The sequence below is a fragment of the Balaenoptera musculus genome, chromosome 21, assembly GCF_009873245.2.
Source record: "Balaenoptera musculus isolate JJ_BM4_2016_0621 chromosome 21, mBalMus1.pri.v3, whole genome shotgun sequence".
NCBI lineage: Eukaryota > Metazoa > Chordata > Mammalia > Artiodactyla > Balaenopteridae > Balaenoptera > Balaenoptera musculus.
The window spans coordinates 6596840-6624737 of NC_045805.1; the positions used below are offsets into that span (position 1 = coordinate 6596840).

The 27898-nt window shown below is 39.6% G+C and overlaps 2 protein-coding genes across 3 annotated transcripts in view; one reads left to right on the plus strand and one right to left on the minus strand.

Moving 5' to 3' along the window:
- The window catches only part of AGPAT5 (1-acylglycerol-3-phosphate O-acyltransferase 5), a 61561-nt gene that overhangs the window by 17304 nt on the left and 16359 nt on the right, over positions 1–27898 (minus strand). Inside the window, exons 2-5 of one of the 2 annotated variants that reach the window (XM_036838461.1) lie at positions 26355–26424; positions 21042–21157; positions 17811–17900; positions 7961–8051 (exon numbers count right to left, since the gene is read on the minus strand). In XM_036838461.1, coding sequence (XP_036694356.1) covers positions 7961–8051; positions 17811–17900; positions 21042–21157; positions 26355–26424 — 367 coding nt within the window. The remainder of the gene's footprint in view (positions 1–7960; positions 8052–17810; positions 17901–21041; positions 21158–26354; positions 26425–27898) is intronic. The other variant, XM_036838462.1, reaches the window with a different exon arrangement.
- On the plus strand, positions 9110–12364 carry LOC118887883 (protein SEC13 homolog). Its single transcript, XM_036838768.1, is given in 4 exon segments — positions 9110–9155; positions 11139–11287; positions 11325–11604; positions 11607–12364. Coding segments are annotated over 4 exon segments (1233 nt in total).

Sequence of the window (27898 nt, forward strand, 5' to 3'; positions counted from 1 at the left end):
GAAAATGAGTTCAAATGAAACACCTCACCATAACTGAGAAAGGTTTAAATTAGGAAAGCAGTACCTGAATGTTTACAGGACCCAGATGGAAAGCCCCTTCCCTATTCCCCATGTCTGTTCCCTATAATGGGTAAGTAACTGCTATTATTTTTTTCTTTTTCTTAATGAAACAAGTATAAAATGAAAGCTTACCAATAAATATTAGATCCACATGTTCTGGTTAAACCACCAGAATCTGACCCAACTAGCCTGTTGAGCACAAAACTCATCTTACTTGGACCAGTGGTTCTAAAACTTTGGGATGTCTCAGGGTCATCTGCAAGGCTGAGCCTCAGCCCCAGGGCTTCTGAGGCAGTGGGTCTGGGGTGGATCCTGAGAATCTGGATTTCACACCAGTTTCCGGACAATTTGAGAACTGCTGACTGAGAGTTCGGACCAGGCTTGAGTGGATCAAGAATTCGCAAAAGGGCAGCTGAAAGGACTGTGAAAAGGCAGGAGGAGTAAACAGCAATATTTATTCTGGTAGAAATTTTTAAGTAAATGGTATGGAAATGACCTCAAAGAGGCAAACCAAAAGCTCTCAAAATCCCTGAACGTTTGCGATGTCCAAAGCCCCACAGGAATGTTGTGACAGGTGACCTGGTCTCCCCCCGACCCCGAGTTCTTCCCAGATCTACAAGCACTGCTCCCCGCTGCCATCGTTCCCCTGAGACTGCGACCTGAGCGGGTGCCAGCGGGAGCCATGCTACAGAAAAAGGAAGCAAGAGGCCAAAGGATCGAGAAGTGAAATAACGACAGCTGCGATTTAGACGGTAAAGCAGGATGGTGACTATCACTATAATTCGAAAGCCTTCTCAACTCCCTTCTTTCATTCCTGCTCTTTTTCAAAAATGACTAGCACACAAGAACAAAACATTCCAGACTGGGAATATAAGGTTCGAGTGTGGTTTTCCAATATAATTCTTTTCTGTTTGTATATCCCGAACCATCTATGATCTCTGACTCAATAGTAATTGAGATCCATGAGATTTACTTTGTGGCCTTTCTAGGAACAAGAGCATTCCACAAATCGCTGCAAAGATTAACAGACGCATGACGACACAAAACAGCAATAACTGCTCAACAACGGGCCGAAAATGAACTTCCTCGGGAAGTCAGAAGAGGAAGAGGTCACTGTGTGATAGGTTGTTGGATTGAAATTAAAATAATCTAACTGGTTACTTAACAAAATAAACAATTTAGAAACACAAAAAGATCATTTTTACCTGCCATGTTATTTTCTTTATATTTATTTAGTACTATTATACTGTATAGTACTATTATATTTATACTATTTTATTTACATTTCTATAATACTATTATATCATATAATTCTATTATATTTACATATTATGTTGAAGCTTTCCCTACTAAATGTTTTACCATAGTTTTCTGAAATGACAAGTTCTATGTTAGCATTTCTGAAAAAACAATTCTCTTTTCCCTAAATGTAGGAAACTGAGGGAATTGCTCAATCCCCAGAATTGAGCAGCCTTCAACATATACGTTGCTTAGTAGTTTCTTGAAGACTCTACCGATATTTCAGACTTCTCGAAATCTTAATTTTTGTCCTGGAGAGGTTGTAAACAAAATCTTGACTAATTTATTTGGAAATATGAGTAAGTCTTTTTTAAAGGAATGACTAACATTTAGTTTCAAGTAAGAATGGAATTTAGAGATCATTAATCTGACAACCTTTGAAGTGGACAATATTAAGAATTCATGACGCTCTAACACAGACATACCTGAAATAACAACTCTAATAATAAATGAACATATTTTGTGGCTAATATTTTTTTGAAGCAACATATACTTCTAGGAAATAGTGTTATCCAGGGGCTTGAAATATTTAGGGTTTATAAGACAGACAAACAGACACACCCACACCCACCACTCCTCCCTCTTAAACCAGCCATCACCACTGTCAATGGTATATGGTATAATGACTTAGACATGTAAACAAGTATCAAATTTTAAAAATCTAAATTAAAAAGGTTCGTTTTGGTTTGTTTTTCTATTTGTTTATTAAGTCAGATTCAAATCAAGGTGTACTTTAGGAGCAAAATTAATAATGTTTTGAAGCAAAACATATCACAGACTAACAAGTCCTACTAAGTTTCAATTTTCCTGAAGAAAAATTAGCTTAACAGCTGGAAAAACAAGTTCATTTGTTTTTATTTTCAAGCAATGTCATTTAGTTGTGACCTAAGAGGAAAGAAAACAGGAAACACTTTTTCTACCTATACTGTTCACAAATCAATTTCCTTTATGTGTGGTGGGAAATAATTACCTTTATAGTTACAAGAAAATATATTTCTAATAGAGAGTAAGTTTTCCCTGTTATAGAATTTAAAGAAAGAATACTTAGCAGTTAAAAATTATATCCATGAGACAAATTATTCATTTTTTTCCCCTTTTGGTAACTTTGAGAAAGATCTACAACTCATAGAAAAATGACAGACCAATAATGGTCAGTTATTGGTGACTAGGGTACTATTAGATTTAAAAAGCTACAGTATATATCATTATTATGCTATTTTAAGAATTACTTAAAAGAACTTGTTTTAGCATTACAAAATTAGTGTGGATTTTAAAAAAGAGGTAACTTTTAGTAGCTATATATAAGCTATTAAATTTATAAGGTAATAATATTTATATAATGTATTCTTTAAGGCAGTCATCTTACATTGTTTTTAAAATGATAAATTAAGAAATATTAGTATTAAATGTAATTACATACAGAAAAATAATTTAAGGCCCTGTTATGGACTGACGTGTCTGTCCCTGTCCCCACCCCACCCCTGCCCCACTAATTCATTCTGAAGCCCTAACCCCAAAGGATCTTTAGGGAGGTAATTCAGGTTAACTGAGGTTATAAAGGTGGGGCTCTAGTCCAACGGGGCTGATGTCCTTATAAAAAGAGGAAGAGGTGCCTGAGACCCCGCTCTGTGAGCGAGCACACAGAGGAAAGGTCATGTGAGGACACAGCAAGAAGGTGGCTGCCTACACGCCAGGAAGAGAGGCCTCAGGAGAAACCAGCCCTGCCGGCACCTTGATCTTGGACATCCAGCCTCCAGAACCGGGAGAAAATAAATTTTCTCAGTCTGTGGTGGCTTGTTACAGCAGCCTGAGGCGACTAACACAGGCCCTAAAACCTGGACTGAAACGACAAATCTGAATAAACGTAACACAGTAAATAAATCTATTTGCAAATAACCATTTGTCTTACCCAACTGAAAAAAGTACACCAATATTTAAATAGGAATACACACACACACACACACACGTGAATTGTACAAAAGAAATCATTAGTCCTTCAAAGCCAAAACACACAATAATTCTATGCTATTCTTCACCCAGACAATAACCTAGGATTATACTCATTCCATCATGCAAACTTATTATACCTCAACAATAACTAGTGATCTGACCAGTGACAAGATACAGTAAAACGTCCAGGGCTAATTCTGACTTGCTTAATATATTTAAAGTTAATGAATTCGTCCATCACACATAACAAAAGGGTTGTAAGAGGCAAAGGTGTTGAAAACGGCGTACTAGTTTCTGGACATCTGATCGCTACCGTGAAGACCTCAACTGCTCCTGCTGAGCGGCGCTCAGGCCGTCCTGCCAGTAGCGGGAAGCCCCCCAGGCTCTCACCCTGCCCCACGCCCCACACACTGACTGTGCTTTGAGACAGCAGAGGGCTCGCAGCGCTCCTGGGCTCGCCCACCCTTTCCTACTGAAAGGCAGCCTCCCCACGACCACCGCCTCTTCCAGCGAGACCCTTCACAGCGCCCGGTGCTTCCGCTCCCAGGAAGCCTTGCCGAACCCGCACCTGGAACTGAGCTAACCTCGAGGCTACTCTGCTCACCCGCGTCTCATCACAGTCTAGCGTGATGCCACTACTTACGTAAAACGTAAAACTCCTACTTGGGCGTCACTGAGGTCGGCAGCCTCTAACACGCCCTCCTTGTAGCCACACCCCTGTACAGTCTCCCCTGGGGTGTGGGCTGGACCTGGTGAACTGTTCTAACGAAGAGAACATGGCAAGAGCGACGGGGTGGCACTTCTGAGGTTAGGTTCTGAGAAGACCCTGCTTGTCTCGCTCACCCTCCCCTAGGCTCGCACGGTCACCACCTCTCCCTCTTCCTGTCCCCGCCCCTCCCTGATCCATCGCTCCAGGGGAGCAAGCCGTCCTGTTGTGAGGAGCTCTGTGAAGAGGCTCAAGTGTCAAGAAGCGGACTCTGCAGCCAACAGCCACAGAGGACCCGAGGCCCGTGGACAGCCGTGTGATGAGCGCGGGGGCAGTTCCTCCCCAGGGGAGCCAGGATGTGACCACGGCCCCGGCGGACACCTTGACTGCAGCCTCAGACCGACCCTGAGCACGAAGCCACCAGCTAAACACATCTGACCCACAGAGACCGTGAGATAATAAATGTTTGTCATTTTAAGCCATTAAGGTATGGAATAATATGTTACACCTCAATAGATAACAAATACAATCATGTTTTATCTCTCCTATTAAATTATAAACTCCTAGAAGACATTATAGCTAGTTGTACCACCTTAGCAGAATGTGTTACATATTAGAAATCAAAAATGAAATCAGCACAGTCTGTGAGGACTTAAAGCACTCTGGGTCAACTTCTCCAGAGTTCAGCTCTCTGTTCAACTCATTAAAAACACGTGTTCCAAGATGTAGTTGATTATTTAATGACAACAAAATGCACCAGATTTTACAAGACACATGAAAAGTAACAGGAAAAAAATTCCCCAATATTAAGTTTATTGTTTCCCTTTCATCTCATCTAACATAAAATTGTAATTCCTAAACCGAATTAAAGTGGATATAAGAGGTGACACACAAGTGTAACTGAAAATTTATATAGTTTATGGCCTTCATAACTCAAGATTTTATGAAGAGTCTCAAACTAATTCATCTATAAACTATTTTAAGCTTCAAAGAGTAAAATATATATTTTGTTAAAGTCAGGGCTCAGCAATCTAGAATCATTAGAGAAGGAATAATTCAGGAGAGCTGCAATTTTCTGAAACCCTAAAAATTTACTTCATGAAAACCCCAAATTTTGTGTCACCATTTTAGATCACCGTTTTCTTATACAAATCTAGAAAACAGTTCCTTAAACAAAATAAGACATTTTTACAATAGTACTTTCCTGAGACTAATACACGAATGTGAACCATAACTCCCTAAGGAAAGGATATAAAGTGCAGCACTTTCTAAACCCCTTTGGACATGAAACCCTTTTTTTCCCCCAAATATCTTGTGGGCTCAGTTATAGAACATGCTTTTAGAAAAATGGAATTAAGACTGTGACTTCTTAAATAAAACATAATGAACTAATTAAAAAGAATACTGTTCAATGACTTCCTTTCAACTCTGCAGTGACGTCCAGACCACTAAGCCTAAAATGTGCCGCCTTCCGTGACTGATACTCACGCCAACTTGACGCACTGAACTCACACAGCTCTCCTTCACTCATCTTTTGCTTGAAGACATCAAATTCTTTGCTCGTAACTCCATGTCTTTGCTATTGTTATTTCTTAAACCTAAAATTCCCTCCCTCCCCCATACGTGTCGGCCCTAATTCTACATTTCCAACGTCACCTCCCCTTGGCAGTCATCCAGACACCCTGCGTGTCACTAGTTCTCTTTTCCTTCAACTCCCACGGAGCGTTATCTGTACTTCTCACATCTTATCTCTTTGTACATCATATACGTGTGTTCTTATCTATCCACTTTTGGATAAGGACTCATACCTGCTTTGTAATAAATATTTCTTAAAGGAATGTGGTTACAAGACATAAGCCTTGCTTGCCTTTTACATAATAGCTCCAAATGGTAATGATTTGAGTTCTTATGTCCAATTTTATTAGCCCTTCTGTTTTATCCCTCAGGATCGGCTATCAATTTTTGTCATTATTAATAGGTTTACCTGTGGTGGTACCTCTCCTCCACTTTGTAAGTTAGCAGTAATGACTTAGTAAATACATATTACATACCAGGCTTTCTATAAACATTATATCACTGAATCTCACAAGAGCCCTATGAAGGAGATATTATGATTCCTGATTTACAAATAAGGCAATAGACCAAAAGAAATAAAGTAACCTGTCTAAGGTTATATGAATTAATATATGCTTGGGAATGCAGCCCAAAGCTAGTGGTAATGTTCATCTAAGACTAAATACTAGTTCAAGAGGGATATTTGTATATTCTGTAAAGAAAAGCTGAAGGAACCCTGAAGAGAGAGGCCCAGCTGATATAGCGTATGAGTGGAAAGGTAAATACTGTATTTGACACACCAAGTTTGGGACATGCCTTTGAGTCAGTCAGGTGAAGCTCTCTGCTGGGCAACTGTGAATACAGGTTTTGAGTCAGGCAGAGAGGTGTGGATGGGAGAAAGCTTTTTGTGAGTCATCAGCAGTGAAATAAATGGTGGCGACAGCTCTGGATTTAGATAAAGGCCACCATGAAAAACATAGAAAGTGAAATAAATGAAAAAGACCGAAGTCAGACACCAGAAATAACATATGAAACAGGAAAGAATGAAGCAGAAGAGGCGGCTAGAAAGGAGACGAAGCGGGAAGCACCAGAAGGGTAGGAGGAAAATGGAGACCAGCCGGATGGAAGTCCAGGGGGAGAATTCCGTCTCAGACCATGATGCGTTAACTCAAACCAGCTAGAATTAAACATGCATTTCCTCTGAGGCACCAGCCACATTTCGAATGCTCACTACCACATGGGTCAGAGCAGACACAGAACAGTACCACCCTTGCAGCAGGCTCTCGTAACCTCAGAGGCCCTGGCAGAGCGCCGCAACAAGGCATCTGCTCAGGTAGCGCTGCTGATCAAAGTAGGCAGATCACATGCTAATCTACAGTCAATCTTTAGAGACACCTTTGAGAACACAGCCAATGTGGTTAAATTGTATAGCTTATTGGTGTATCAGTTATCCAATTTTCTAAAATATGGATGTTAAGAACATTCTCATTATTGGGGACATTAAGAGCTTTTAAGTACTGTGAACTAACTGTGTGTAATATTCTCCAGTAGGAACTTCACATATCTTCTACTTTAATTCTTACACAGACTTAGGCATACCCCTTGGTATCCACAGGGGATTGCTTCTAAGACTACCCCCAATCCCAACTCTACCCCTTGAATACCAAAATCCACAGATGCTCAAGTCCCTTATATAAAATGGCCTAGTATTTGCATATAACCTACGCATATCCCCCCGTATGCTTTAAATCAACTCTAGATTTCTTATAATAACTATACAACACAAATGCCATGTAAATAGTTGTAAGGGCAATGTAAATGCTATGTAAATAGTTGCCAGCATGGCAATTTCAAGTTTTGCTTTTTGGAACTCCCTGAAACAAATTTTTTAAAAATATTTTCCATCTGTGGTTGATTGAATCCATCGATGCAGAATCCACAGATCTTTTTTAAGAGATGAGCAAACTGACGCTCAGGAACATCAGGCAGCTGCAGCCATACCGCTAATAAATGTCAGAATTCGGATTCCGATCTAGGTCTGCCAACCTACAAAACAGAAACTCTGTCCGCCACACAGAACCCATACTGCAGAAGAAGCTTCCATCTAAGTAATCATGTGCCCAGATAGACTGTGCCTAAATCCACAGTACCAAAATATGTACTGTGGGAAGCACTTGAATTTAATCTCTCAGACATATGTAATAACATACATATGAATTAATGAGAAGAAACTTCATTTCCTAAGAAATAATACAGACATTCATTCACGGAATAAAAACATTCATTCATTTCATCTGTTGTAAAACATAAATACCTTCTCTAGGAACAAAAATTTAAAAGGTCATTATCTTTAAAAATTTTATTTTCAAATATAGGTAATTTTTTACTTACCTTCTTGAGCAGCAAATGTTTGACTAGCTGAAATGACTTTTGTTAGTTCTGGATTATACCTTGTTCCCTCTGGAAAAATCACAAGATACATCTGTGAAGCCATAAAGAAAATTTGGTTTGTTTTATGTGAGTGTTTTTATTGTTGCTGCTAACTTATCAATGCTAACCCTATTAATCCTAAGAGTATTTCCCATGGTGGGGAAAAAAAAATGTATATTCAATTACCTATGACCTTCATTTCAAGCAGAACAACCAAAATGCACAAATTCAGTTAAGTCTTAATATAACATAGACTATATGTGAAATGCAGTCCTACATTCATTTGTAGGTCAGTCATTAAGAATCCAACATTTCTAATTACATGCAAATATTCACTAATTTAAAAACTGGCCATAAATGACTCATACAAAGCCTCAATTCATCAATGAAAGAGGTTTTTTTCCCCCTAAGATTCTGCAAAATGACTTTTGAAAAGGTGTACATTTTAGGGCTTCCCTGGTGGCGCAGTGGTTAAGAATCCGCCTGCCAATGCACGGGACGTGGGTTCAAGCCCTAGTCCAGGAAGATCCCACGTGCTGCGGAGCAACTAAGCCCGTGCGCCACAACTGCTGAGCCTGTGCTCTAGAGCCCACGAGCAACAACTACTGAGCCTGCACTCTAAAGCCCACGAGCCACAACTACTGAGCCCGTGCGCCACAACTACTGAAGCCCACGCGCCTAGAGCCTGTGCTCTGCAACAAGAGAAGCCACCGCAATGAAAAGCCTGCACACCGCAACAAAGAGTAGCCCCTGCTCGTCGCAACTAGAGAAAAGCCCACACGTGGCAACGAAGACCCAGAGCAGCCAAAATAAATTAAATAAATAAATAAATAAAAAGAAAACGTGTAAATTTTAGACATCAGGGTCCCTAAGTACATCTCATTTGAGGGAAACCATACATAAATATATAAATTTCCACAATATAAAAGGTAATAGCTGTTCGTATTTCAAAAGATTCACACAGTATTATTTTATAGGACTCCCTTAATGCATTTTAAATGACTCAATTTACAAGTGGCCTCATAAATTAAAACAATGTAATTATAAATGAAGTTATAAATCAAGCTGGATGTTTACTAAGTCATCAATTAGTCTAAACTTAAGGAGCTCATGAGAGAAAAGTATGCTCATTTTATCCATCCTTACCAGATCCCAGGTAAGGCCGTCTACCTAGATGTCCAGCACAGAAGTGTTCTTTTATCTGAATGATCTATGATTTTCACACAGATCTAAATGAACCTATGTGAAAATCTGAATTTTTTCATTAGATAAACATATGATCATTCTCCTCCAAAGTTTCACCTGAAAAGCTGGTATAATGGTGGCTCTGCAATTTTGCGTTTTCAGCTTCCATGCAAATGCAGAAGCTTTTTATCCATCCATATATATAATTTTTAGAACCTACTATCTTTGCCTAACTTAGAAATTAAAAGGTTGTGTTTGGTTATCTTTTCAGAGTGGTCAAAAAATGTAGAAAACTGGGTAAAAAAACTTTTTAAATTAAGAATTCCTTATTATGTTCCAGGAGCCAGAAGGAAAAACCAGAAGAAAAATACTAAAATTAGTTCCAAAAACCACAAATTCATTCTCACGAGAAAACATTTTAAATTAGTAAGTTTGTATTCAAAGCCATAAAAGCAATTACTGAAGGTTATGAGCTTTTCACTCAACCATTTCTAAATAAAACAATTCATGATTGGAATGGTTAATAACTCATGTGGTATTATTTTCTGTCTCTCAGATGTTTTACTTAAAAAACACTGATGGTTAGCAAGAAAGTAAGAAAGAACTATTCATTCAGGGTTCATTCAAGAAATATTTCTTGTACACCTATTATGTGCGAGGTGCTATATACAGAGTAACAGAACAATATGGTCTTTGGAGACAAGTGACAAAAACGTACACTAAACACATAAAAATATATAATTACATACTATGTGACTACGAAGAAAAAGAACAAAGTGTTATGAAAGAAAATGACATGAGGGAAACCAGAATGGATGATGGGTCTAAGGTCTAAAGAATGATAAAAGAACAGGTGCTTTCTCCAGCAGACGAGGAACAAGGCAAGGACGTCCACCCTCACCAGTTTGATTGGAGGAATCTCAAAATGATTATGCTAAGTGGAAGAAGCCAAACTCACTCCCAAAGAGTACAAACTGTATGATTCCATTTATATAAAATTCTAAAAAGTACCAACTAATCCATAGTGACAGAAAGCAACTCAGTGACTGCCTTGAGACGGAACAGGCACAAAGAGGCACAAGGACACTTTTGGAGCTTGTGGATACGTGCAGTATCTTGACTGTGGCAATGGTTTGTACACAGACACCAAAACTCATCAAATTCTACACAGTAACCGTCTGCACCCTACTGCACATCAATCACACCTCACCAACAGTACTTCAGTAAAAAGGAGAGAGGGAGCCGCCAGAGAGAAGATGCACTGTGTGCAGACTCTCAGGTGGGGAAGAGCTGGGGCACTGCGGGACTAAGAAAAAGCCAATGTAACTAAATGTGGAAGTGGAAGAATAGCATGAAACAAAATTAGACCGCACGAATTTTACAGATTTTCTAGGCGCAGGATGGGAAGAGGAGCAAGCAGGGAGTGACTGCTGGGAGGCCAGGGTTCCTTCTGGGGGTGATGAAGATGTTCTGGAATTACATAATGCTGATGGCCGCACAACTTGGCGAACACATGGAAAACCACTGAATTCTATGCTATAGGATGGTGAATGTTACAGTCTGTGAATCACATCTCAATAAACAAATAAACAGGCCAAAGCCCATTACTGTCTTCCACAAGTCAGTGAATGGGTTCCAAACTTTAAAAGAAACTGATCATTACACAGAATAAAAGTTACATTAAAAAAGTAAAATACGACAGTCACACAATTAATTATTATTAAATTATTAAGGTCACTGGCTAAACAATAAAGAAAGTTGTTTTATGGCCATTACGCCACAAAGTAGGTGGTCTTCTACAGGAAACTGTATTTACAAAGACTGTCACTAGAGAAAGCACAAAGCAGTATGAATAACTGACTTCAATCCCGGACTCTCCCCTTACAGGCCCCGAGACCCTGGATGACCTCCTCCTCCTCTCTGCACCGTAAGTCTCCTCATCTATAAAATGAAGTGACAGTGCTACCTACGCCTCACTGGGATATTACAACGATAGAAGCTGACAAGTCGACGCGCCGCCGGGCCCTGCCATGTCCAAGGCCTGGAGCTGCCGTGACCACGGCGTCAGTAGTTACCACTGTGGACACTTCCCATGAGGACAGGGTTCCTGCCGGCTTCCCGAGCAGCCCTCCCTTTGCAGCATGACGCCCAGGTGGACTACGGCGGCACCCGCCCGGCAAGCTGCTCAGCAGACAGGTCCGTCAAGATCTGCGACGTGCTCAACGGAGGGCAGACCCTCATCGCCGACCTCAGGGGTCGCGAGGGTCCTGTGTGGCCAGTGGCCTGGGCCCACCCGACGTACGGCAATGTCCTGGCATCCTGCTCCTACGACCGGAAAGCCACTATCTGGAAAGAGGAAAATGGCACCTGGGAGAAGACGCATGAGCACACAGTAAACTCCGTGTGCTGGGCCCCCCGTGACTAGCCTGTGGGAGCTGGGATGGGGCCATTTCTCTGCTGACTTACACCAGGTTGGGCCAGTGGGAAGTGAGGAAGACCAACAGTGCTCACACTATTGGCTGCAATGCCGTCAGCTGGGCCCCTGCTGTCGGACCTGGAAGCCTCACAGACCAGCCATCTGGGCAGAAGCCCAACTACACCGAGAAGTTTGCATTAGCTGGCTGTGACAACCTCATCAAACTGTGGGAGGAGGAGGAGGACGGCCAGCGGGAGGAAGGGCAGAAGTTGGAAGCGCAGTGACTGGCTTTGAGACGCGGCCCGGGCCTCTCCATCGGCCTGCCCGCCAGCACCATCGCCAGCTGCTCCCAGGATGGTCCGGTGTTCATCTGGACCTGTGACGGTGCCTCGGGCAATGCGTGGTCCCCCAAACTGCTGCACAAGTTCAATGATGTCGTATGGCATGTGAGCTGGTCCATCACAGCCAACATCCTGGCCGCCTCAGGTGGAGACAATAAGGTGACCCTGTGGAAGGAGTCGGTCGACGGGCAGTGGGTGTGCGTCAGTGATGTCGACAAGGGCCAGGGTCTGGTGTCCACTTCCGTCACAGAGGGTCAGCAGAACGAGCAGGGCCCGGTCTCTACCTGCTGCCTCCAGGACTGCCCCTTCCCGGGCCAGCAGACCCAACAGCTGGGAGGAAGAACACCCAACTCCCACGAGACCACTTTCCCGGGAGTCGTAACAAATGCAACCAGATTTATCATCTGCCTTAATGTGGTTTGATATAGTTTGTAATTTACTGTCCAGCTGAACACACACTTGCTCTGAGGGAAAAACGACAATTAACCTTCAGCTCTATTATTTTAAGATATTTTTGGTCATTTTTATGTACCTTTTAGGTTCAGGCATCATTTGGGGGGTGATTGTTTCCAGAGTAATTAAACTCATATTGCTTCTTAAAAAAAAAAAAAAGGTGGGAAGTCATATAATCTACTCAGTACAGTGCCTGGTGCAAAATAACGTTGCAATTTGCTGTTACAGTGAAAACAGATCTGCTTTAGAAATCTGCGATGGTGCATCTGGTGGGAAGAAGAAGAACACGACCTGAGCAGCTCATCACCCTGACCTAGGGGACCGGCCTTCCCTGCCAACAGCTTTGTGTGTTGCCTTCTCAATAACTACCTCCAAAGGCCATGAGACAAAGCAGTTCTGCTTCTCTCAGGAATGAGAGCCCAGCACAACGGAGAGGTGTTCTCATCTGGTAACTTCCTGGCTACGGCTTTCAAACAGCTGACCAAAAGCCTGCTCCCTTCTTTAGTTCCCCTGGAAACAGAGAGGGTGGCAGCAGAGGAAGTGGAGGGACTAAAAGTAGAGCACTAGGTAGGGCAAGAGAAGGATGACCACAGGGTCTGACATTTCTGGACCTGCTTCTCAATTAGGGAAAATATAAGTGAAATCCCTGCTCAAGGACAGGGAAGCCATGAGGAGGACAGGAAAAAACTGACAAACTGTCACAAACCAATCAAATTATGTACAAGATTTTTGCTACTGTTCATATAACTCTTTTATTCTGCTAAATTTTCGTTTGGAAGGAACCAGAGAGTCTGTTTTTCTTTAGTGATGACCTTCCACATAAGAAAACTCTATATTCAAGATGTGATATACCACTTTAAACACACGTACTTTAGCCTCTAATGGAAAATTAGCAGGCTATTTCACATTTACAGTCTATTCGAAAAGAAAAGAGCTATTTAAGAGTTTAAAATATATTCAAATTGTAACCAACTATGGAACCAATGATTTTCTACTAAAAGCAGCCTTTTCTCCATGCTTTGGAAAAGTTAATTTACTTTTTAAGTGAATCTCAGTTTCTCACTCCCAAATGAAGGCTCAGGGCTGCTGTGAGGATTAAAGGAAATATGTGAAAATATCAAGCCCTGTGTGGCAGGCTCTTAAAACATACTGTTTCCTTCCCCTCTGGTTTTTAAAAATTCTACTAGTTTACTAAAGAGTTCCAAAGCAGGCACATTTATACAGAAATAACATCTCAGAACGTAATAAGTTTTGATTAGCTAGACATCATTTAATTACTTGCTTTCTCTTTAAATAAAAAGCTATTTCCTACTGATGCACAGAATATAAATAAGATGGTTCTTCTCTGCCTTCTGTCTCCCAAATTAAACCAGTCTAGCACAGCATAACTTCTTTACAAACTTTTCTACATTTATAATCAGAAACATTCAACCCATTAAAAATTCCATTGTACATTTACAGAGGAAAGAATACAAAAATGTGGAGGATACAAAGTATCTATCTCTTTCCTCAAAGAGTGTATTATTTAATTATGGAAGTGCTCTATGTATGATCAGAAAACAGTGATAAAATCACACAGATGCACACGAGTGTGGCAGGCAGAATAATGGCCCCTCCCCCAAATGTCCAGCTCCTAATGCTCAGAACCTGTGAATAGGGCAGGTTATGGCAAAGGGGGATTTAAGACTACTAGCCACTGGACCTCAGGGTAAGGGCTGATCGTAGAACGTCGGGGGAGGGGGGGGGGCCCCAATGCAATCACGTGGTTACAAGAACAGGAAAGAGGGAGGCAGAAGAGTCAGAACCAAAGACATGGCCAGCATGAAAGAGACCAGACCGGCCACTGCTGGCTTTGCAGACAGAAAGAAGTTGTGAGCTAGGAAGGAAGGCAGGCAATCTCCAGAAACTGGAAAAGGCAAGAAAATGGATTCTCCCTCAGAATCTCCCTAAGGACCTCAGTGCACTGACACCTTGATTTTAGTCCAGTGAGACCCATTTTGAACTGCCGGCCTCCAGAATGATTTAGATAATAAATTAGTGTTATTATTTTTTTCTGGCTTTATTGAGGTATGACTGACAAATAAAAATTGTATATATTTAAGGTGTACAACATGATGTCTTACTATACATGCACACTGTGAAATGATTACCACAATCAAATTAATTTATATGTCCATCACCTCACATAGTTACCATATTTTTTTATGGTAGGAACACTTAAAATCTACTCTTTTAGCAAATTTCAAGTACGTAATATGTTACTACTAAGTATAGTCACCATACTGTACGTTACATCTCCAGAATTTATTCATCTTGTAACTGAAGGTTTGTACCCTTTGACCAATATCTCCCCATTTCCCCCAACTCCCAGCCCTGGGAACTACCATTCTACCCTCTGGTTCTGTGAGTTCAGCTTTTTTAGATTCCACATGTAAGTGAGACCATGCAGTGTCTGTCTTTCTGTGTCAAGCTTATTTCACTTAGCATAATGCCCTTGAAGTTCATCCATGCTGTTGCAAAGGACAGGATTTCCTTCTTTTTTAAGGCTGAAAAAATTCCATTTTGTGTGTGTGTGTGTCTGTGCACACCACATTTTCTTTATCTATTCATCTGTCAATGGACACTTAGGTTGTTTCCATATCTTGGCTGCTGTGAATGAACATGGGAATGCAGATGTCTCCTCAAGATAGTAATTTTATTTTTTTGGATATATACCCAGGAGTGGAATTGCTGGATCATATGGTAGTTCTTTTTTTAATCTTTTGAGGTACCTCCATTCTGTTTTCCATAATGGCTGTACCACTATGGAATTCTTATATTCCCACCAACATCGGCTAACTTTTCTATATCCTTACAAACACTTTCATCTTCTGACTTTTTGATAATAGCCATCCTAACAGGTGTGAGGTGATACCTCACTGTGGTTGTGACTGGCATTTTCCTGATGATACGTGACGCTGAGCACCTTTCATGCACCTGTCGGCCATTTGTATGTCTTCTCTGGAGAAATGTCTTTTCAAGTCCCTTGCCCATTTTCAATTGAGTTATTTGTTTTTTTGCTAGTGAGTTGCATGAGTTCCTCAAATATTTTGGGAATTAACAACTTACTGGATAGAATATGTAGTTTGCAAGTATTCTCTCCCATTCCGTAGGCTGCTTTTTCATTTTGTTGATTATTTCCTTTGCTGTGCAGAAACTTTTTAGTTTGATGTAGTCCCATTTGTTTATCTTTCTGTTACCTGTGCTTTTGCTGTTATATCCAATATTTGTGTTATTGTAAGCCGGTAAGTTTGTGGTACTTTGTTACAGCAGCAATAGGAAAATACAATAAGCATAATTTTCAAACATGTTATTTAATCCTATCTACCAAACTAAGTAATTATTAACAAATTTACCATACAAGGAAACTAAAGCTTAGAGAAGTTAAGTGATGTACAAAGTAACAAAGTTTAAATGGCAGATCTGGAATTTAAACTCAAATCTGATTTCAAAGCCAATATCTTATGCACTAGGTTGCCTCACATTCGAAAAGGAACTTGAGTTAAATTTGGGAAGAAACAAAGCACAAGATTCCATATTTGTGCTGTAAACCGCATGGCTCCAATGGTGACTAAGTGAGTTCTATGGATGAAGTAGTTATTTTTATCATAAATGTTTCATTTGCACCACCAACTGATAAGTACCTTGTAAAAATATTGTCTCAGCAATATTTATGGAGAAGATGTATTTCCTAGTAATTTATATTTCAGACATATTTTTGGAAACAAAATTCTGCAGTCTCTCAAATAATACTAGTAGTGAATAATAAGAGCTGATTTAATGATTAACCATAGATTTCTGTGAGGAAAATTAAGCCATGTGGAAGTTGACTTGATAAATATATTCCACCCTGTCAATTATGTGATTAACTTTCAGAAACAAAAGAGCATAATGAAGAGTCTGAGATTATGTATCTGTTTCATAGCCTTTAATATTAAAAAATGGAGATTCATCCAGATGCTAAGAAACCGGCCTCAGACCTATAGTGGCCTGAAGTGACAGCGGCTCACAGCACTGCCTCACGAGCCTGCCATTCAGCACCACTGCATGAACATCAAAACACTAGAAAAACAGAAAAGTTCTCCAGTAGCCCAAGATTAGGTTATCTGAACTGACTTTCCTACTGAAAACAACTTAAAAAGCTGGATATAACATCATCTTAAAAGTATCCAAGAGCTGACAAGATGGTAAGACCAAAATTAAAGCAAACACAGTAAAGCAGAAGTAAGCCCAGAAAAGAACTTTCGTTCTAAGAGATTCAAACGGTGAGGGGAATTGAAATGGAAGGCCACAGACCTTCTGCTGGAAACAGTGAGAGGGAGCACCGAAGGCTTCACTCCTGGCGTAAAAGTAAAGCAGGCAATCCAGGCCTCACGTGGACTTGCCACCTTGGTTGCGTCGCCTGGGTGGTCCAGTTGGCCTCAAGCTCAGAATTTGGTTTGGGTGGGCCCAGACGAGAGGAGCCTCAAGGGGCCCAGCTGAAGCAAATGCCAATGTTCTCTGGGGGAAGGCACTTTCATCTTACGCTTGAGCTGATTTCTGCAAATAATTTTCCAGATACAATCAGGAGCAGACAAAGATCACCAAGCACACAAGGAAAGAAGGCACCGTGAGCAAGAAGAGAAGAAGCGGAAGGTGGAGAGAGAGGGCAACTGGGCGGGGAGGAGGAGGAGGAGAGAGTGAATGAAAAAAGAAAAGAAAAGTACTGGTAACTGTGAGCTAAGTTTCTGAGCACCAGGACAGAAAACCATGCCATGCACTGGGGAATAAAGCTCAGGGAGTCACTGCAATCATGTTGCTCTGTCCTCGGAGAGGGCCGGGGAAAAGCCATAGGGCAGCAATCAGCATTCTTCAAAGAGAATATTGAGATTTCTTCTGGGACGAGCAAGGTTTTATAAGTAATATTTACACTCAATGATTCTTCATTTGTAGATATTCATACTTTTTCTGACTTTTCAAATAACTCAACAGATACAAGAAATCCAAATTTATACGGACAGAAAACAGCTGTTCTAAAACTCCATGTGACTCTGAAGAAGCGGCGTTAGAGGAGCTCTGAAGTGGCTGAAGCGTAAGGTTACAAGCGCAGTTCTGTTTTCTATTTATAGACTGAAGACAACAAATGTTCTTGTTACTCCTCTTTAAGGTCAATACTGACAACTACCAGCAAAGGATCGAATTGCCTGCCGCAATCTTTCTGGTGGCCAAAAATAACTGCTTACCTATATTTAGAGGGTTTTTGTTGCCTCAAAAACTCCGAATTATTTATTACACACGGGATACTATATTTTCAAAACAATTCTTAAACGCTAATTTAATGTTTAAATTAAAAAATGAGAGTTGATAAGAAAAATAATGAAAATGAGCGCAATCTTACTGGAGTTCCTGCATTGATGTAGCTCTGCAGCTTTTTTCTCATTTCCTTTTCATTGAATTTGGCACTTCTCTTTACATAGATCCCTCCATGCTGCCACATAAAAAAAGAAAAAACAGGGATAAAAAGAGGGGAGAAAAGTATTTACCATTAAAATATCCAATGGCCAGTCATCAAAAGGGTTAACTTTATTCCCAAAGAGTGAAGAATAAAATTACATTTTAGGAATTAAATTATATTTAATACATTCATATGTTAGCATCTAGAGAACACTACCTGAAAATTCTCCTACGCTTTCAATACAATTCAAATAAAACTGTGTGCGACATTTTACTGGAAAATACATGAATATTTAGTTCTGTTGGCAGTTAAAAATGCTTTCTTTCTTAAAAATACATTTTTTAAAATCAAAAATTCAATCAGATGAATCTTAGCTCTCAATTTCTCCACTGACTTATTATGGAATAACTAAAAATTCTCCTTTCAACAAACACTATCTTCTGAAACTTTAGAAACTGACCCTGCTACATATTTATGTCGTACTGTCATTGACTGAATTCTGTTCTCCCCGCCAGATTCTTATGTTGAAGCCCTAACCCCTGATGTGACTGTATTTGGAGATGGGGCTTTTAGGAAAATAAATGATCATGGTCATAAGAGTGGGCCCTGATCCAATAGGAATGGCACCTTATAAGGAGAGATTAGGACACAGACAAGTGCATGCAAAGGAGAGACACAGGGAGAAGGCAGCTGTCTACAAGCCAAAGAAAGAGGCCTCAAGAGAAACCAAGCCTGCTGACACCTTGATCTTGGACTTCCAGCCTCCAGAACTGTGAGCAAATAAATTTCTGTTGTTTAAGCCACACAGTGTGATACTTTATTATGAGAGCCCTAGCAGGCTAATACAGGCACCTTCATAAAAATTAAGGTAGCCTTAATTAAACCTCATAAGTGCACTTCATTGAAACTTTGCATCAGGTCAGCTATTTTTTTGTACTCCTTTATACTAATTTGAACGCATCTGTAAAATTAACCGACTGGATGAATTTGATTTTGTCTTAATTAAGAATATGAGTAAAAGGAAGTAAAGAGAAGCAAGGAGGGGATAGGATAAAGAGGAGAGGAAGGGTGGTTTTAGATTCTGGTCATGGTTCCTTCCACATATGAACTGGCTTGCCTGAGTACAGAGAAGAAACTCAAAGTGCTCTACAGAATTCATTCTTCACTAACTCTTTAGAATTAAAGCCAAAGAATGCACATATTGCAGTGTGAAACTTCCCCAAGCTTTCAATGACGTGATGTCTATTCTTCATATACTATTTCCTCCCAGTCATTTAATTTGCTTATTAAAGTCTATTTTTTTTTTTTTTTTAGAGAACTAGGAGCATCTTTTGTTCTTTTTTTTAATATATAAATTTATTTATTTATTTTTGGCTGTGTTGGGTCTTCATTGCTGCACGCAGGCTTTCTCTAGTTGCGGTGAGCAGGGGCTACTCTTCGTTGCGGTGTGCTGGCTTCTTATTGCGGTGGCTTCTCTTGTTGCGGAGCACAGGCTCTAGGCGCACAGGCTTCAGTAGTTGTGGCACGCGGGCTCAGTAGTTGTGTCACATGGGCTTAGTTGCTCCGTGGCATGTGGGATCTTCCCAGACCAGAGATCGAACCCATGTCCCCTGCACTGGCAGACGGATTCCCAACCACTGCACCACCAGGGAAGTCCCTTAAAGTCTATTTTAATTAAAAAACATCTGAGTTCTTTCCCAGGTATATGGAAGCTACAGAAGTGAAGACCAGGTATCTTTCCTTAGGAACTCCCTGATTAGTGAGGAAGCAAAATATGTATACGTGGGTGATATAAAGAGAATTGATAAGTGTTATAATAAAGATAGCCAGAAACAAAAGCAGAGTGGAGGAAAGAGAGTACTGAGTGGAGGTCAATCACAGCTGTCATACATATCTCTAGTTATACTCACAGGGCTTAAATGAGCAAAAGCTCGCTACTGCCCTTTTTATTTATTTATTTTTTAATTTAACCCAACAGTAAGGTTCCCAAAACACCTGCTTTTGGTTGGGATGAGGGAGCAAAGAGATCTCTGTTCTGAATTCTACAGTTAATCTACACCTTATAATGTTCACAAGCTGGCAGTTTGAAAATATTTAGTTTTCTGAATGTCTATATATTAATATGCATTTTTCTACACATATAAAATACTTAATATTTTATAAATACAATAATTATAAGAAATATAAAACTGGAGAGTCTGTTTCCTCGTATTTTGCTTGTAAATAACTATTTTTGAATAGCATTATTTCTGTTTCATACAAACTGTAAAAAACAAATCCTTTTAAAAGAAAATTTTACTTTGTGGCATAAAGTCCACTACTTATTAATCTATTCCCGTTTATACATGCACCCAGTAGTTTAAAATACTTTTCGTCAAAATATATATGAATTTTATTTTCCTTTAAAAGACTCAGGAAAAGAGGAAAGGAGACGGGCAGTAAGTACACTAACCTCCACAGGGACACTGATCATGGGACTTGGGCCAGCACGGATCGGTGGCACCACTGTCTTGTGTCCAGTGGATGACTTTCAGATTCATATATTTTCAGAGCTCACCGTAACTTTAGCTTTTCTTCTTTAATCGATTATTAGAGTCTTATTAACAACTCTGTCTTCCATACAAATTTCATTCTTACTATTTAGAAAATTACATATCAAATAATTTATTCAGAAAAGGCATAGAAAAATGCTAGTAATCCCCTTCTGAATATCAAAGAGCCTGTTATATAGTTCCATGACCTGATGGTTATTATGTAATTTTAAAGGATTTGCATAAAATAACATATATTGAATATTTATTATGTACCTGACACTCATGCTAGGCACTTTGCATATATAGCTGACTATTTTTTTATATCCTACAGATAATTACTTTTTAGTTTCTTAAGGTAAGTGTCCATCAAGTTCTAGGTCTTTAAATTTTTCTATTTGTTTGGTTTTTGTACATTTGCATTTTTTTCTATTTAATCTAACAATCTGGGTAATCAGATATATATATATATATAAATACACACCATTAAAAATGTCAGACAAAATCATATTAATTTAAACTATTAAACCCATAAAAATAAACCAAAAAACCTCATGCATTCATATTAAATGTATGTTAAATTTTAAAATCTAAAATTTTCATAAGCTACATATATATAAAGAAAGAAGCATGGGAAAGTTACCTGATAAAAATAACACCCATACAATGGAAGCCATTTGAGCCCATCTTTCAGCACATAGCGCACGTGTCCGAGAGCGTTCTGCCTGATGGCCAAAATATCAGCAACGATCCAGTCAACTGCAAAGACAGAATCAATTAGTGCATAAGTGACCCTGGGTGAACTCCAGCATCCCCTCCACAGGAACACAAAATGCCTCTTCACAAGACTGTATGAGGATATGCTTTGAAAATATTAGGGTTAGAATTTCTAAATTACTTTAAAACAACCCCAGACATCTGCAAAATATAAATTCTGTGGAGTTTTTTAGATTTGTTTTTGTTGGTTTTTGTTTTTTTGTTTTTACGGTCTTGAAAAGCTTCTCGTCTCAGGGATAAAATGCAAAAGTCACAAACCATCAGAGTAATCCAAAAGCAGCATGAACAAAATAAAATAGGCTTCTCTCATTCTTGACGTCTAGAAAACATGAAATTATAAGCAAAAAAAATGGCTAAATGAAACTGTCACGTGCAAGTAAATATTCTGTATATACCAATATGTTCAACAAGAGGCGAGGACATTTTATCTTGACCAATGACTTTCAGGACACAATAATAGGTTATAATGGAATTCAAAACAAAGAGCTCTCAAAGCTTACAACTACGCTGGGCACATATGTGTTCTTTACATAATCAAAGGACACGTAGCCAGGCTGCTAATAACTCTAATTCCATAGATATGTTGTGACTAAAAGTTCAAAAAAACAAAAATAAGAAGGCACGAGTGAGGTGCCAACAAAAAACTCAAAAAACCTATAGGAAGAAATAGGTTGTTAATTGATCTTTCAAGCAGAGCAAATTCCGAACAGAAGTAGTCCTTCCTTGGGACTAGCCTTCCTGCCAAAGCAAAGAACCGGAGACCAGCAAACGGTACAGAAGATGGCAAACAGAAGAGATGATTTAAAGAGATCAAGAGGAAATAAAATGAAGTTAAGGCAGCAAATGGTAACGGGTCTGGAGGACCAGAGAGATCTGGATTTGAAAATAAATGGCTGCAAACTACCCTATTTCTTCATAAGAATGAAAATGATAAAAATGAAATGTGAGGGAGACTTTTCTAGTATCTACAGATGAATTGGAAGATGGGATACTTGAAAAAAAATTAATAAGAATCTGTGAAAGGATTCAGTCATAGGATCACAAGTGTATTCAGGGCCAGGGAAATGAAAACAAAAGGAGCAAATTCGAGAGGAAAAATTTTTTTGTTTTAAATAAAAACCCTGTAGGAAATAAAAACCAAGAAAATAACGGAGTTACAATAAAATTTCAACCAAAAGGGACAGTTTTCCACAGGATTACAGGAAGATTAACTCTTAGCTGTGTGAAATTCTTTAGACAATGCACCACACTGGACAGAATATCCTAAAGAAGTATATTAGCCAATTTAAACGTTAAAAATTATCCTTTTGGAAAAATGTTTTGTCAATAATTATAAATCTTTCTCTTTAATCTTTTTTATCTTTCATAATTAACTCTTTCTTGATGATTTAAGAGGTACAATGATTACATCTATAATTCCTATTATGGCTCCTTTAAATAGAGTGATGCAAAGATTTTCCCCTGTAGTAAATGATCCCCAGCAGTGGTATCTATCAGTTAGCAACACCTACTCTATGGAACTATCAATTATCACTTTTCTCTAAAGTATGTACCTCCTTATAGAAGCCCTCTCCCTATCCCCTTTCCTGTAATTCAGATCAATTAAACAGTCACTGATAAACACATTTCTTTCTAACCACGTCTTGGAAACTAAATAATCAAGCTAGTGTTATAACTATACCTAATGTAAAAGTAAGCAGACTCAGAATAAATTCTGAGAACTTAGCGTACGGTTTCCAGGCTACAGTATATTCTGGAACATATTTGGGATACAAGGCTAAAAACAAGATTTGGTATCTTTTCCTGGAACAATCATTTTTTAAAATGTGGAAGAATTTGAAAATGCAGTTTTATATTAAAACACACAAGGTTATATGGTGGCCTAGGACACATCTTCCAATAACTTTTAAGAGAAAGTGTAAAATTTACAAAGTATGTCATGTTGTAACGAACTGTCCTGGCTATACCCTTAGACTTCTGAAATATTTAGAGGAAAAGTTTTAAGAACTAATTTAGTAGTCAAAAGACACAAGCTTTGTGTCATCAATTTTTGCTACTCAATTATCTTTTTTACTTTTTTAAATTCTCAACTAGGTTTCAGATAGGAGACACTAGACTACAGCTGAGTTACTGACGCCTAAGATGCTAATGTATTACCTTTATAATAACTATTCACATTTTGTGTTCTGGCATGAGATCAAGAAATGCAGCTGTGTAAGAATTCTTCCATGGTGATCCGGCCCAAGCCGTTGTTCCCATTAACTGGGAAGAGAGGAGGGGAGGGCAGTGAGGAGAGGCAGCAAGAGAAGATGACAGCTTTTTCATCTGTGTTATCAGGTAACAACAGCTCCCAACTCCGAAGGGCATAGCGCGGCCTGAAGGAGACCCTGCACGTGAGCCCTCGCCTGACACGGATCCGGCGTGCCCTCGGGATGAGCTGTCATCATCATCAGCCCTACTGTTCGCTGCCCGTATGAGCTGGGCTCTCTGGGAGATGATGAGCTAGCCTGTGGAAATTGCCTAAAAGCCTTAACCAGTAGACATGACTCACACCTGACCAATAAGGCTCAGAGAGGCTAAGTCATTTGCCCACAGTCACACAGCCTATTGCAGAATAGCCTACGAACCAGACTCCACAGCCCAGGCCTCACCATACATGTTGTTAGTCAAGACAAATGTCACCTAAACTAAGAAAAGGGAACACTTCATGAGATTAAAAAGGTACAGAGTGTCCAAAGCAGAGAGTTAAAGAAGGCCGAGAGGAAGGAATAGTGGTCACTGCAGCCTTGCTGACTCTGGAGAGAAATAAGTTAACAGAGACTAAGAATGCAGAGACAGCAAGGGCACATCAAGTGAAAACAGGGGACCAGAGGGACGAATTAAAATGCCAATTCTTTGGCATGCCAGGCCAAGAAAAGACTCTTGTACTCTGGCAGGCCTTGTAGAGGGTGAGCAAGGAAGCCTAAGCCGAACAGCAGTCCTTGACATGTTCTTTCTGCTACTGACATTTTCAGATTACTCGGTTGTGGTTTTTAATACCTCAAAAGGATTTTAAAAGGGGTACCTAGACATAACAGGCCAACGAGCCATGTCCCTGGATAAGCTTTAGGGGCCTCTGGAACTTCAAACTCTAGGCAAAGTTTTACGTGCCCATTTTTCTGGGAAAAGGCTACGTATCTTCTATCACATTCTAACTGAAGCCTATAATTCTAAAGTAATTTAAAATCACTAGTTATGTTCCCAAATTATGGATTTTTTAAAGCATTCTAAAAGTAACCTTCTCAACTCCGAACGACGGACTGGTATGGGGCCGGTACTAAAAGTCCAGGCACTCAGAGGTCAGGTGAGAGGACGGGAATGCAGACTGGTTCTCTGTGATGAGACATGTAACGTTTGCACGGCAGCCGTGGGCTGCCTAAGGAGCTCACGCTTCCCATTTTACCCTTCCAGGTCCAAACACAGAAGAATTGTGAAAAATCTGTGTCCTTCCAAATGTTTTCCCAGAAGTCCTCAGTCTGCAGTAATGGATATAAAGGCCAACACATAGTAAGCAGACAAATGACAGCAGTGGCTATAATTTTTGTATTATTATTTTTATTACTACTACTCCCGCCTCCAGGAATGTTCAGGGAGTACTTATTCCACAGGTTTGTGCTAGTACCAAAGCTCTGTTAGCAGGACACGATTTCCATTGAAACCTGGAAAAGGAAAGTTGGCATGGAACCTGAACAAGGAATTTTAAGAGAGAATTCCTTAAACAGAAAGAAAACTCTAAATGCAATTAACCAGGGGCTCAATATAAAGGAAATTGGGCTATCATGAGCCACTCCCTGCCCTAGACCCACAAATCCTTTTTATTTGGATATTGGAACCCTGGTAGACATATGCCATCAGCAGCAGAACAGGGAGAGCAAGACTGTGTTAGCAGTAAAAAGCCCGATGTGACTGGAGAAACAGTCAAAATAAAGGAGGAAGTCAGGCTGCTTTATAGGCCAGAGTTAGAAGTAGACCCTGACCACAGGGCTGGTTGCTTTGCTAAAGTCAAAGGTAATTAAATCAAATAGTCTTAGCAGTCCTGGTAATAAAGTCAGGGAAATACAGATACATCAAATTCCCATTCCCCCTTCAGAGCATCAGCTCCTGACCCAGAAAACTGAGTGTAATCAGTAACAAGATAAGTTGAGAAAGATGCACCTCAACTTCTTTACCTTTCTTTACCTTCCAGAAGGTATACGTAGTAATAAAAGTAACCCTGAAGAAACACAGCTGACAGGAGGAAGATAAAGGACAGCCACAGGCATTACTGATTTCCCAATCAGGTGTTACCATTCGTCAGCTTGTTTTTAGCTTTGAACTTCTGGGTACTACATTTTTTAAAGTAATAAATAGAATTTAGGAAGTGTGCATCAAAAGCAGTTACAGCTTTGAAAAAATATGAAGTGGGATGTTTCTTGGACTGAATTATTTGGAGAACTAAAAAGTACCTTAACCCCTGTTAATTTCTTAGTTTGGTTACTGTACAAGATGCCGTCATTGGGACAAACTTGGTGAAGGGGTCAATGGACTCTACATACTATTTTTGTAAATCCTTGTGAATCTACAATTATTTCAATATAAAAAGTTTTTTTTAAAGTACCTTGAGCTAATTTAAAGTATATACTGCGCTGTATTGGAGACCAGAGTCCTCTGTCATTCCTCTGATAGAAGAGCAAGCTATAATTAAACCCAAACGTTTGAAGATGCAAAAGGAACTGCAGACATTAGAAATTAATACTGTGTTTAAGGAAATGAGTACTCACAAATCAGTACAACCTTTCTGCAGCTTAACAATCAAAAATATAAAATGTTTATACAGTATGATCCACAAATTCCACTTCCAAAAACAAAACTTAAAAAGGAAGAATACATAGACTATTTAAAGAGATATTCAAAGAAAGAGAAAAAAAGGAAAGAAAATAGCTTATATACACCCAGCAGAGGGAAAAGGAAAATTCATAGCCTTCACATTTCTGATTTTCCAAAAAACTAAAATCACAAAAATACGAGGTCACATATAATATCTGCATTGAAAATTCATGTTTTACCAACAACAACAAATCCATTTAAAAATATCACATTGCTTTGAATTACTTCCCTACTGTGCGTAGAGAAACCTGTTTCATGCAAATGAAATACAAACCTGTGCTTTGATGATTTGCTAAATATATTATATTTTCTTTGTTTTTTGGCAAATCTCCATATAGCAATATCTAAAAGATAAAATAAAGAGAAACATTACTTTGCTATTTTAAAACATGTACTACTGTAACATACAAAATATGACAACGTCAAAAAATTGGCAAATACACGATGTCATGAATAGTCCCATCCATGATTAACAACTATTAGACTTCTCTTAGGAGCCTCAGAGACCATGAACAGCACACGCCTATAAAGCAGCTGAGCGCAGGGCAGGTTAACGGTCATAAAGTAAAGCAATGATCAGTATCCTCCTGAGTTTTTACTGACTGCTCACAACATCTGAAACACGGTTCATGAGGTACAGCGTCCTTCAAAGAGCCTACAGTGTAGTGGAAGAGACAGGCGTGCACACAGTCACTGTGATGAGACGTGATGCAAATACTATGAAAATCCAGTCTATTTTAAAGAACTGTCAACTGCAGGCAGTAGTAGCATTCATCAGGTGCGATTTCAGCAGAGAAGGTGAAGGAAGGAATGTTCATGAAGAGAGGGACAAAGGAATGGAAGCGGCAGCGTCTGAGGCCAGTAAGGGTGCACCTGGCAGGGTGCCGGCAAACCCAGGCTGCACCTAGAGTCGGTGAGCTGCTGCAGGCGGACCGAGGGAGGTCTGAACCAGAATATGTACAAAGTCTTCTGAATACCAAGCTAAAGATGAGCACTTTATTCTGTAAGTAATGGGGAAACTTGGTCCCATGATTAGGACTCTTTACATCTCTATACAGAGCACAGGGAGCTCAGGATCAGTGACTTCTAGGAAGGGGAAGCTGCACGACAGGGTGGGGTACACAGTACGCTTCAACTCCAGCTGTCATGTTTCCTTTCTTTAGCTGGGTGGTGGGTACACAGGTGCTCCTTATATGAGTCTTTCTGTAGTTCTCTATGTCTCAAATATTTCATAATAAATTATTTAAAGAAATTGGAAGTATATTTTTAAAGACTTAAAAGGAAATGACTCCTAACAGTGGTATTTTCTTATTCAGGGCGTTTTTGTTTCTGTATCTTATCATCACAGATTATTCAAGATTATGAATTAGCTACAGATCTATCTTTTTAGATAGCCACAGAGATTATCTTCTGATCACGCCACTACTCACTTACATCTTAACAACAGAAAAAAGAAAAAGACATTAAGCCAACTCCTCTGTAGATAAATGGAGCTAGATGACGAAGTTCTGGAGACCAGGGACTCAGACTGAGATTTCTTATCTCTTCCTCAGAAAACTATACAGCGCTACGCAGGTAACATGAGTTTAAATTTCTGCTCAATAATTTTTTATTAAGAAAGCTTATCAGTGCCAAAACAAAAGAGCGAAATCAATAACTTGATCTATGCAGGGTTAAAAAGTGGAGTCCTGGTTTGTGAGCGATCCCCCTTCCTACCAACGAGCCAGAATTGCTTTGAGACCATTGGGTGGGACGCACTGGGTTTAAAGTACTGCAGCTACACGACAGAGTACTTCTGGCTTGACTTCCGTGGATGAG